This window comes from Acinonyx jubatus, chromosome A2 (assembly GCF_027475565.1).
Source record: "Acinonyx jubatus isolate Ajub_Pintada_27869175 chromosome A2, VMU_Ajub_asm_v1.0, whole genome shotgun sequence".
NCBI classification, from domain to species: Eukaryota; Metazoa; Chordata; class Mammalia; order Carnivora; family Felidae; genus Acinonyx; species Acinonyx jubatus.
Genome location: NC_069383.1, coordinates 41,688,215 through 41,700,453, shown reverse-complemented (window position 1 = coordinate 41,700,453; position 12,239 = coordinate 41,688,215). Strand labels below are relative to the sequence as shown.

General features: G+C 40.0%; 1 protein-coding gene across 3 annotated transcripts in view; it reads right to left on the bottom strand.

The window, feature by feature from the left end:
• AOAH (acyloxyacyl hydrolase) overlaps positions 1-12,239 on the bottom strand; it is a 166,881-nt gene that overhangs the window by 117,486 nt on the left and 37,156 nt on the right. For all 3 annotated transcript variants that reach the window (XM_015065023.3, XM_015065022.3, XM_053218225.1), the window contains exon 5: positions 7,768-7,867. In XM_015065023.3, the coding sequence (XP_014920509.1) occupies positions 7,768-7,867 (100 nt within the window). The remainder of the gene's footprint in view (positions 1-7,767; positions 7,868-12,239) is intronic.

Genomic DNA, 12,239 nt, shown 5'->3' with positions numbered 1-12,239 from the left:
TTTTAACTTTGTGTATGGCAGGTTTTTTATTAGTCACATGTATTCATATTTCCCTTTGCAACTTTTGTGTCACAAATTACAAATAAAATTGCTTAGATTTTTCTTCTTTTATGGTTCCATTTTTAATGATTTAGACTTTAATTCATTTGGGATTTACTTTGCTATAAGAAATAAACATTGAGCTTAAATTTTATTTCCAAATGGCTGGTCTTTAGTTCCACTGAGTGAATAAACTAGTGTTGCACCACTGATCTGAATGTTATTTTTATCAAAAACAAGAATGTGTTTGGGTTTATTTTTAGGCAGTATATTCTGTTCCTCTTTAGGCTGACTCTTCCACATCTAGAAGGCCATATTCCCCTGTCATTTATCTCATTGTTCAAAATCTCCTGAGATGTTTAAATAGGAATTTTAAAAACATTGCCAAATAACTCCACAACCGACAATTTGCTTGAATATTGATTTCTCCTCTGTAAAATTAGGATAATAAAATAAGCTTGCAACTGTGTGGAAGGACTTTAGATGCTATATGACAAGTACCTAGGCGAGCTTTTGTTATGTGTGTCACAACTTAAATTGTGTTTGCCATTTCCTTTTATTTTTCAGCCCCTAATGTGTGTCTTCACACAATGGGGGCTTAGTAAAAGTATACTGCAAGAATAGAAGAATGACTGTGTATGCCTAAAAACCTATCAATTTCACCCAACACCCTTTTGACCCTAGTACCATTTCTGATTTCAGTTGTGAAAGATATGATTGTCTTCTGGGCACAAATATGGGTTTATTAAGGGAGGTAGTCTGCAAAACTTTATTAACTCTTCATGAGTATTGAGGTAGTACACACACAAGAATACCCTGAAATTGTAGGTTACTCTTTCCCTGGAATATATGTTCCTTTCACAAGCAACATTTGATTGTCTAATAGTTTGCCAAGTCACAGTTAAAGATCAGCCATCATTCAAGAAGGAGCTTTCTTTAACCTGAAACTGATGATCACAAAAATGGCTTCTTTATTATTTAATATTTTGTTTTCCCCTAAGCTTGGACATGTGAGAAAACACTCATATTATACAAAGTTATGATGGAGAACAGAGGAAGAGCAAATATAAGCTGGAGATGTTGACCAGACAACCAAATAGGAAGAGAAGCTTAGTTATTTCTATTTAGTTTAGGCTTTGAGATATTAATTTGCTAGAATTGTCAGTAGCCATGGAGGCTCCAATGTAGTGATGATGACAGAGGAAGTAATTTTTTTCTCTTGTTTCCTTGTTTTTCCTTTTTTTCCTATTAAACTGAGAGCGCTGAATTTATTTTTAAATTCTGTAAACATACTCCTCCCCCCAAAAAGGCAAGTCATAATTATAATGTTGAGAGGATAAAGGCAGACTTTAGAGACTTGGGTCTTATAAAACAGAGATGGAGTAGAGAAATTTACCTAAATACACACACACACACACACACACACACACACACACACACACACACACCACCATATTGGACAAAATGGGACTCACTCAAAAAGTTTGGGGAAGATTAGATAACACATTTAGAAGCACAGTGTGAGCTCACAGAGCTAACTAAGCTCATCATTATGAACAGAAGGGCACTGTTGATTGTACCGAGTGAAATTTAGTGATTCATGAATCTTAGAAAATGTTCAACTTCCTATCCATTTGTAATCTTTCCTAAGCCTTACTACCTGAGATTTTCAATTAAAAGAGACACCAGATGTTTTATTCTACACTTAATGTTTAAAAAATTAAAGTAAGTTCCTGGGATCAGCTTTATTTCTCAGTTGAGCAACAAGAATTTGTCATGTGACACTTTCTCATAAAAAAAGTGCAAACTTCCTCCTCCTCAAACCCTTTTATGTCAGCTTCATGGTAATTTGGGTCCCAAGGAAGCATGAATTCCCTGTCTATGCATACACCCCCACACACTCAGCATTGGAGAGCTCTGGTTCCAGCAGCAATCAGACTCATCCTGGAAAAGCCATTTCAAAGTCGGGATTGCTTTCCTAAGGCAATGGTTCTCCCTCACAGTGGTTTATTTAATTATTTTTTAAAATAATTTTTACCTTTTATTTATTTTTGAGAGAAAGAGTGTGTGGCTGCGTGCCCATGTGGGGAAGGGACAGAGAGAGAGAGGGAGACAGAATCTGAAGCAGGCTCTGCACTATCAGTTGAAAACCCTACATGGGGCTTGAAGTCACGAACCATGAGATCATGACCTGAGTCGAAGCTGGATAATCAACCAACTGAGCCACCCAGGCGCCCCTAAAATAATTTTTAAAATTGGTTTTAATATGGTGTCTGCATTAGAATCACCATTTGTGCAAGATGAGACAGGGATATGAAGACAAATGAGAAATAACTGGGAAGTTTTTCATGGCTCAAAGATGACATCATTGATAGATATCATCATTGATAGACTTAAAAAAAAAGATCATAATTGTATTTCATGTTTAACCCCAAATAAACTTTATGTAGTGCTTATTTGAAACAATATTTTATTTTTACATTGGAGTATGTTTAAGGTATGTTAGCGTATTTACATTTTACTTATATTTATGAATTTTTGTATTTGAAATGTATTAAATACTCCGATTTACTGATTTCAAGTACTTAAAATATATTATGTGAAATAAATAGCAAAGTATCCTGAAATTTTACTCCATATCTGAATGACTCTTCAGTTTGGCATCAGCAGCCCTTCCTATCTGCCCGTTGTCTACATTTCCAGCCTCCCTCCCCCATCCCTCTCCCAGGGATAAATATGTCTATCTATGTTTCCTTTCCCAAATAGAGCTCGATCTGGCTACCTCTCTTCCTTTGCTTGAGACCCCTTGTCCTACCTGTGGTGTTTACATTGAACAAGCACAACTGGTAGAATGGAATCTTAAAGCAAATTCATTCTTGACTCCCCCTCCCACTGCCTCACAGAACTTTAAATGGGTTGGAGGCCCTGGGGAAATAAAGAGAATCTATCTCCACTAGAGCACACACTCTGAATATAATTCTCTTTTAATGTAGATCAAAGTGATGTGAAGTAGGTCTTGAGTATGCCTTTGAGATATCTGTGAATGTAGCATGTCCCTGCAGCTCAGGGGTGGTTAGGAAGGGCGTCTGCTGCATGATGTAGGGTGTGCCTTGAGGATCTCAGTGTTAGGGGACCCAGGAGCCAACAACATAAAGTCGAGGAGGCTCCACTCTTGACCCAATGGGTGCACTCTAACACTGATCTAACAAAGATGATTCAAGGTACACATGAAGGAACCACGTTCAATTTTCAGTGTCCAATTCCTGCTTATGCACACACACACATACACACACATACACATTCCAGCAGCAGGCAATGCCTTGTTTTGTATGCAAATGTAAAGGAGCATATAAATAATCCCCTCAAAGTAGGTAACACAAAACCATCTGGGTGGTCTTTACCATGCAGTCTGCGATTTTCTTCTTTCTGTTCCTTTCCTATCCTTGTCTTGTCCTCCTTTCCACCTCCCCTCACCTCCCCCACCCCGCCCCAATCCTGGTGCCAGCTGAACACTATAGATTGTTTCTTGCTCAGTTAATCATGGATGGCGTTTGTCATTTTGAGAACACAGTAGATAAAGGTATGAGCCGTAGCTAAAGGATTGGCAAAAACTGGGCTTGGAATGTCAACTGCACTGTAGATGATGAATAGGCAGTTTGCTGAGATCCCTAAATGTGATTCCACTTTTACTTTTGATCCTACCAACATCAGACTCCATTGCTCTGCACTGCTAGGTTCTGCCATGCCAGCTCCCTGGAGCAGAAAGGCCTCCTTCTTCCCTCCACCCTGCAGCATGCATTTCACAGGGGCAATGGCTCCTGTCACTTCATTTGTATTTTACCAGAATCGGAAGCACATGCAAAGCAGGATACAAGCAGAGTCTTGCTTGTGAGGAATTACTGGCCCAGGAGCAGTGGTTCAATTAAAAGTAACTATACCCCAGGAGTAGCAGTGAGGCCTAGAGCACCATGGAGAAGAACTTGGGTTTTCAAGACAAACAGGCCCAGGGCTGAATCCTTTTATTGTCACTTATTGGCTGTGTAATCTGTTAATTTCTCCTAGTCTCAATTTCCTTATCTGTAAAATAGACCCCTACCCCACAAGAGCACTGTTGAATGAGATCACACGCGTCAAGGTCAGTGCTGATGGATTATCCAGATACCAGGCATGTGCCTTGCACAATGGAGACAGCAAAGACGGACAAGATGCAGAACTGCCACCTCCACACGCTTACATCTGAGTGAAGAAATCTATGTAAACTTCATATTTTAATATCTCTGGGCCTTCCTTTCCTCCTCTATAACATGCAGACAACAATAATACCTACTCATAAGATTAAATGATTAATATATGCAAAGCATGTAGGGCAATATTGGCACGTTGTAGTATTTGAAAAGGAATTTAGGATGACGGTGGAGAACAGAGTTAAATTTTGTGGAGAGGCTTAGGAATCATTCTACAGAGAAGTTGACAGAGACATGAGCTTGCAGGACAGGCCTGGTCAGCTGGGTGGAAGGGATGATTGAGAACAAGGGTGCAGAGGTAGGAAGGTTAAGGTGAGCACAAGAGAGAGCCAGTCACTCTATCTTGGCTGCAGCAGGGGGTCCACAAGGATAATAGTGGAAGTCCAGGAAGGCTTTTGGAGAATCCTGAAATGCTAGGTGAAAATGTGTACCTAATTGTGTAGGCAATACTGAGATCATAAGCTGGGGGAAATAATATGATCAGAGATAGGCTCTGGGAAAATTACTGTGTCCATGAAGTAAGGGAAAGCAGAATTTCCGTCAGGGGTGCAAACGAGAAGCTAGTGGCACTTTGTTTATTCATTCAACAAATATTTCTTATGTGTGAGGCACCATCCTAGGTGTTGGGCTTACTGTGGGGAGCAAGGTGGAGTCTGTCCATGTGGAGGTTATATCCTAGTGGGAGAGATGGATAGACAGGCAATCACCTGGGTATATCATTTAAAACAAGGCAGGTTCAGTGGAGGGACCTACAAGAGCTTTGACAAGAGGGGTATGTAAAATGAGTCAGGGATGGACTCCCTGAAGAAGCAACATATAAGGTGAGATTTGAGGGATGGGAAGCCCATCAAGGTGAAAGATGAGGGAGAAGGAGAAAATGCTTCCCATGTAAAGTCATTGAGTTGGAGTGACAAGATCAAATTTATCTCATAGAAAGGCCTTTCTGGCCTTGGTGTGGAAAATTTTTTGGAAAGCAGGCAAGAGCAGAATTTGGTTGGATTAACTAGGAAGCTAGAGCAGGAATGACATCCAAGGATGATTGTGAGACACCTTCACGCCGGAATACCATTACACACCCAAAACACAATGAACCTTGCAAACAAAAGAAGTCAGACACAGAAGAACATACTCTGTGATTCCATTTATATGACATTGAAGAACAGAACTTTATATGAATGAACTAATATGTGGTGAGAGATTTTAGAACAGTGGCTACTTTGGGGGTGAGTATTGACTGGGAGAGTCGTGATGGAGGCTTCTGGCAACAGGCTGGAAATCATTTGCATCTTTAGTAGGTAGGTAATTCTACCCACTAATTCACACCTGCTTTGTACGTGTAATTTGTGTGCCAAGGAAATGAAAAGAAGGACTGATATACACCATCAAAAATACACACTCAGAGTGTAATGTTAAGGAGGAAAAATTATATATATAACATCATAACTCTGAAAAAATCAATATAATATTATTTATTTACAAATTAAAAGGTAAAAACACAACATTTTGATATTGGTTATTTCTGGTGGTGGGATTTCAGCTGATTGATGTGAAGAGACACCCCAAGAAGGATTTTCAGAAACGTAGCCAATTGTCAAGAGACTAAACCAACCACTGTCAGCAGGACAGGGATATGAATCCCAGTTCTAGTCTTTCCTAAGGGAGTGAGCTTCAGCAAATTACATAACCTCTTCAGCCTGGTTTCTGCAACTTTATAAAAAGCGTCATAATCAATACTGGTGCCTCTATCCCAGAACTGTTTGGGGGACTAAATAAAGTGAAGTGTAAACACAGTGCTACGTAGTGTAGTGAGTCCTCAGTAAATATTGCTATTAAAGAAATCTTGGAGGCAGAAGAGAGTGGAGCTGCCCACATTTGCATGGACTGCCCCTCTTCTCCAGGGCGCCTGTGGGGACGGGGATTTGAAGAGGAGGGCAAAGGTCCAGAACAGCGACTATGGAAACATCAAGCTGACCCAGAAGCATGCCCTGCTGGGGTGCAAGCTGAGCAGTTCTGGGGTGAAATACCCCCCACTCCATCTCAGCCAGCAAGGATGTTTGGAACACTCCCGAGTCAGGAATTGCAAAGGGTGTTGATGGGAAGACAAGGAAATGGTATTTCGAGGATAAACTCCATGGAGTACGAAAATAAAGAATGTCATTTTACATGGGATAGTTTAAAGTTGAACATTTTGTGACTATGTATAACTGTGGGTGTGATGTATATATAATGTGATGTTATTTAAGGAAATGACAAAAAACCCTTATCGTTTGCCTTTGTACATAGAGACACGTTTCTCTGTGCATTATCCGATAGCGAATATTATGATACAATATTTACATGCTATTTGAATTCATGAAAAAAATTTTTTTTAATTAAAAGTGCCTATCCCTTCTAGAAACCAGTGGATTCCAAAGCTTCTCAGGTGGAATTAGGGGAAATTTAATTGGCACATAGTCAATGACTGAGGAAGCACGTCATGGACACATGCTCCAGGTATTTGAATCTCTGTCTTCCCTCTCAAGGAGACAAGCTTATGATAGTTAGGCAGCAACATCAGGTTCATTGGTTCAGGCCACAAAATATTAAACTGACTTTATTTCCTTGAGAATAAAAAGGAAATCACATACAAAACAGAAACCTACTGTGTAATACACAGAAAAACTACATTTCTGGGACAGGGGGCATAGAATTTTCTTTTATTTTATCATTTAATTTTATTTTTACAGGCAGATTCTGAAAAATCAATACTTTGAGGCAGAACTGGATTTAATATTATGCTCTCATTCAGAATGTGAGCTGAGAACTGTGTCAACATTTGCAGCCCTGTCCACCTGCATTTCAATTGAAAATTGTCCAACATGATATAACACACACAGGGGGTTCTGAAGAGCTATCTCTGAATAATAATGATATTGATAATAATTATATTGGCTACCGTTTTTATCAACACTTTTTTAATGTAGCAGGTATTGTGCTGAGCATTTTGGATGTATTAGCTCAACTGTTTCCCACAACAAACCTATGAGGGGGGTATTTTAGGCATTTTATTATACCCATGTTATGTGTGAGGACAATTAAGCTCAGACTAGGGTGACCAATGGCTCAGGTTTTCCCAGGATGTGAGACTTTAGTGCTTAGCCCAGGAAAGTCCTGGGCAAACTGGATGAGTTGGTCTCTGTGAAAGTGATCTGCTTGATTTTTTAAACCAGCCTCTTCTTGGCTGGTTAGATTTCCCACCTACTGCCAGCTGAGCTCTAGATTACAGTCTATGATAGTTAAGTAGCCAAAACATTCTTTGGCAGCATGGGATGAGGGTCTAGGTTGAAACTGGGGAATATTATTTCACACGATGTAATTGGAAATGTCGTCTTGTCTCTCTCTGTCCCCCAACCGTTGAGCCAGTGAAGCTGAACCTCCCTTTACAACATGTCCAAAGGGCTTGCAGGTTACTGTAATCTGACATTCAAAGTGAAAACCCACTTACCTTGGGAAGTGGGTAGAGATGACACAATGGTTGGCCAGGGTCCTGCTTACAAAACTTCAGGGTGTGACACACCACATCAGCATTCATATCTGTGCTAAGCCTGGAGGGAAATGGGACAAAACAAAGGCTATTTAAGATCTCTCAGGCATTTAGGAAATAGAACCTATTTCAAAGGAAGGTAAATCCCCAGAATGGATTCTAGCATGGTCTTTGAGTCCAGCCTGGAGTAGCTGCCAGATCAAAATGATCTCCTGCCACGTTGCTCTCTTTTCTGTTTGAAATAAGGTCCTGGGGGGTGGGAAGGGGGCATGGACAGCGCTGAGCTGTGGTCATCCTCTCACATGGGCACTGTGATTCTTTTCAGGAGAAGCCACAATAAAATTGGGAAAAGAAAAATGGATAGGTGTATAATTTGATGGAAGAAATATTTTAAAGTTTGCTAGGTCTTATAGCAAAAAATCATTTATAATAAAGCCTTAACACCTAAAATTATTTTCTTAGGCATAATCCAAATCATGTTTCCCTTTATTTAAAATTTTTTTAATGTTTATTTATTTTTGAGAGAGAGACAGAGACAGAGTATGAGTGGGGGAGGGGCAGAGAGGGAGAGGGAGACACAGAATTTGAAGCAGGCTCCAGGTTCTGAGTTGTCAGCACAGCTCAAACCCATGAGCTGTAAGATCATGACCTGAGCCGAAGTCGGACGCTTAACTGACTGAGCCATCAGGTGCCCCAATCATCTGTTTCCCTTTAAAATAAATATATTTCTAGGGGTTCCTGGGTGGTTCAGTCAGTTAAGCATCTGACTTTGGCTAATGTTGTGATCTCACAGTTCATGGGTTTGAGCCCTGTGTTGGGAATCTCTGCTGTCAGCACGAAGCCCTCTTGGGATCCTCTATTTCCCTCTCTCTCTGCCCCTCCCTTGCTTATATGGGTGTGCTCTCTCTTTCTCTCTCTGAAAAATGGATAAATATTTAAAAAAATAATAAAGTAAATATATTTCTTTACCTTATGGGAGAAAATACAATATGTTTGACTTTCCACACCCCAGGATGGTGTAAGGAAAGTGCTCTTTAAACATTTTGGTTTATGTCTAGTTTGAAGGTGCTAACACAAACCTTCCATATGCATTTTCTACCTGACACTCCCAAAATTCTTCTTACCAAGAAGAATGAGTACAATGTGCTGCTTCAAATGAAGGAACAAACAGAGTATGGATTTTTAGTAACTTTTCCCAGTAAATCATTGATTCAAACCCAACCCAACCAACCAAAACAACAAAAAGAATCCACAAACATACGTTGGTCATACCTAGAGACTAATCTCAGAAAAACAGTTCTTGATTTTAGAAGATACTTTTTGGGATTTCTTCCCAGCTCACATGATCATTTAACTGATCCCCTTCTTCCACAGGGGTAGGTTCCTAGCAACTATGTTGTACTTACTCCCTATGTCTTGGCCAATTGATTGGACCTCATTTGATGACTGTTCAAGTAGGATCAGTCAGATTCTCTCCTATGGAAATTTGGAATTGGTATTAACAACTTCAACCTCATTCTGAGCTGTTCCCAGAATAACAGGAGCTATAGTAACTTGGGACTGTAATGTCATTTTCTGCCACATGGACTGAGACGTTGGAAAGCTAATCTGTAGGATAGGATTCAGGGGTCAGAACCCAGTGTGTGCAGTGAGAAAGCCTGGGGAGAATGTGCCCCTGTATTCCTGGTGGCTTCCAAGTCCTGCTTCCATCCCTGTCTGAAGCCTGGTAAGATGGCTTCCCAAGCTTTTGTGAGTACCTGAGTTAAGAGGGAAAAAGAGAGTCATCTGTTTGGCTCCACGGTTCCTTGGTGAGAGGTAGAGGGGAAGGTAACTTAAAATATAAAAGGAGTTCACATCTTCTAAGTTGTGGGGCAAGCTGTATGTAGCAGATAAAGTTCATTAGCAAACTAATGTCTATCAAGGGTCAGTAAATCAGGAGAGGTGGCTGTTTTCACATAGCTTTTCTCAACTTAATGGTTCATTTATTTAACTGATGACTGCTGTCTTTATGGGGGTTTGATATTTAGTGGACTCAAGAGGGTGATAAATAGGCTCTGCTTAACCTTTTTTTTTTCTTTAAACCCTACAGCCATCCCATCTGTGGTAATCCAGGACCACTAACTAATCATATGATATCCAAGACGTATTCTCTTTCTCTGCAAATAGAGCACAATTTCAAGTAAGTGAACTTGAATATGGGAGTGGAAATGAAAACCCCACAGACAGTGAGGTGGTCTCTACATTGAGGAATAGGAGAGGGGAACAGGCATATGGTGTTCTTCCCAGGGTTCTCTAAGATCAGATCTTTGTCATCAAAAGACTGAAAGTGAGAGGCACTCCTTTGGACAAGAATAGAAAATGCCGAGCCTCATAAATCCAGACAAGTGTAAGACCATTAGAATGTGCAAGATGTAGGGAAGTGGCAAAATAGCACATGTGCTCTTTACCAATTGTGGGATAGAAAGCCTAGGCAACACATAAGATATGAAATCCCTAGGAAATCTCCAAATTCAGAATATCCATTCCCACTCAACATTGTTTTCTTTTTCCCATAGTAGCAAAAAGACCAAAATGGTCACTTTTTAATTTACTTCCTTTTACTACCCTTACAGGTACAGAGGTGTGCAGGAATGAGGCATGTGGTGGGGAACTGGGGAGGAGGGAAGAGGCTTCAACACATTTGGCAGAGCTAATTAACAAGTCTAATTAAGATCATGGTAGAATGAAGTCAATGATGATGATCATCACCATAAATCAAAAGAAGGGAGCAAGGTCAGGGTTAATAGACAGAGTAACAGCCTATGGCAGGGAGTGAGGACAGGGACTTCCACACATGAAAGCTCTCAAATTTAGACCTTGACATCACTTTCAAAGAAAGTTTATATATTAACATATAGTCACAGAGATATATTCACAGCATTGAAAGAAGATCTTCCTTATGCAACTTAATACTTTTATCCCATTTCTGGACCACACGCACAGTGTACTATGAATTTATTCACTTCTATAAATCTTGTACAGTTGTCGCTCTTTTGCCTGTGGTTCTGCCTTCCATGGTTTCAGTAACTAGTAGTCAGCCATCATCTGAAAGCAGATGATTCTCCTTCTAACATCGTCAGAAGGTCAATAGCCACCTAACTTACCTCACAATGCCTACGTCATTCATCTTCCTTTATCTCATCACATGGGCATTTTATCATCTCCCATCATCACAAGAAGAAGGGTGAGTACAGTGCAATAAGATATTTAAGAGATAGAGAGAGAGAGAGAGAGAGACACCACATTCACATAGCTTTTATTACAGTGTATTGTTTTAATTGTTTTATTTTATTATTGTTGCTAATATTTTCCTGTGCTTAATTTATAAATTAAACTATATCACAAGTATGTATGTATAGGAAAAAATAGTATATATAGTTCAGTACTATCTGGTTTCAGGCAACCACTTGGGGGGTCTTGGAATTTCCTCCCTCTGGATAATGGGGGACTGCTGTAATTATCTTGTGAATGGCAAAGATATTGCTTTGTGTTTGGGTGTCTAAAAACACATTAATTACATCTAAGGTGTACTATGTTATAAATCCTGTTTCACATTTTCTTCTAAAAAATGTTAGTAGTTTAGGCCCCCCATGATCTCTGAGACCTCCTAGTTTAGAATAAAAGAGTTTATAATTTAGAGGAAAGCAGAAGTAAATCCCAGGAAGTAAGGTGAGATGTACAGAAGATAAGGATGAGGCTTGCTATGGCAACCAATGGCACAATGGAGGTCAAGACCAGGCAGAGGAAGACCCAGCACCTGACTAAGACCTAGCACTGGCTAGGATTGGCCGCTCCTGGAAGCAGCCCCTCCCTGTATGATCCAGGTTCTTGGGGGAATGCCTGAGTGCTCAGGTGACTCACTTCCCAACAACATCCTGTGGCTTGCCCATGGGTAGGAAATGTAATTGCTGAATAATTAGTCCATGAATCATTGATAATTGACTGGTGTGAAATAATGAGGAGGGATGCCTTCTGGGTTAGAAAACACATTTAATACTGGAAGCCTGAAATTGAGGTAAAACTAAACCATAAGATTGTCATTTTCAGCACTTATATCAACCCCAAACTGTATGTGATTGATTAAAAGAAGTTGTAATAAGAGCACACCATAAGAGGAGAAATGTCTATCAGCAAACACCTAACACAGGTACTGGAAAATTCCTTGCAAACAAAACTAATGGTAGACAGAACCATGAAGGGGGATCATTTATTATATCTGTCTTTCTTCAAATGGCCCACCCCTACTACTGAGAATTAGTTGTCTCGTGACTTTGAGTCATCACAAAGGAAAAAAATGTCTCCCTTCCCTACCACCTACTCAGAGAGTGGCCCTCTGTTTTGGTGACTTGCTGGGCCCATTCTTCTTTAACACCTTGTGTTAATTTGCTGATATT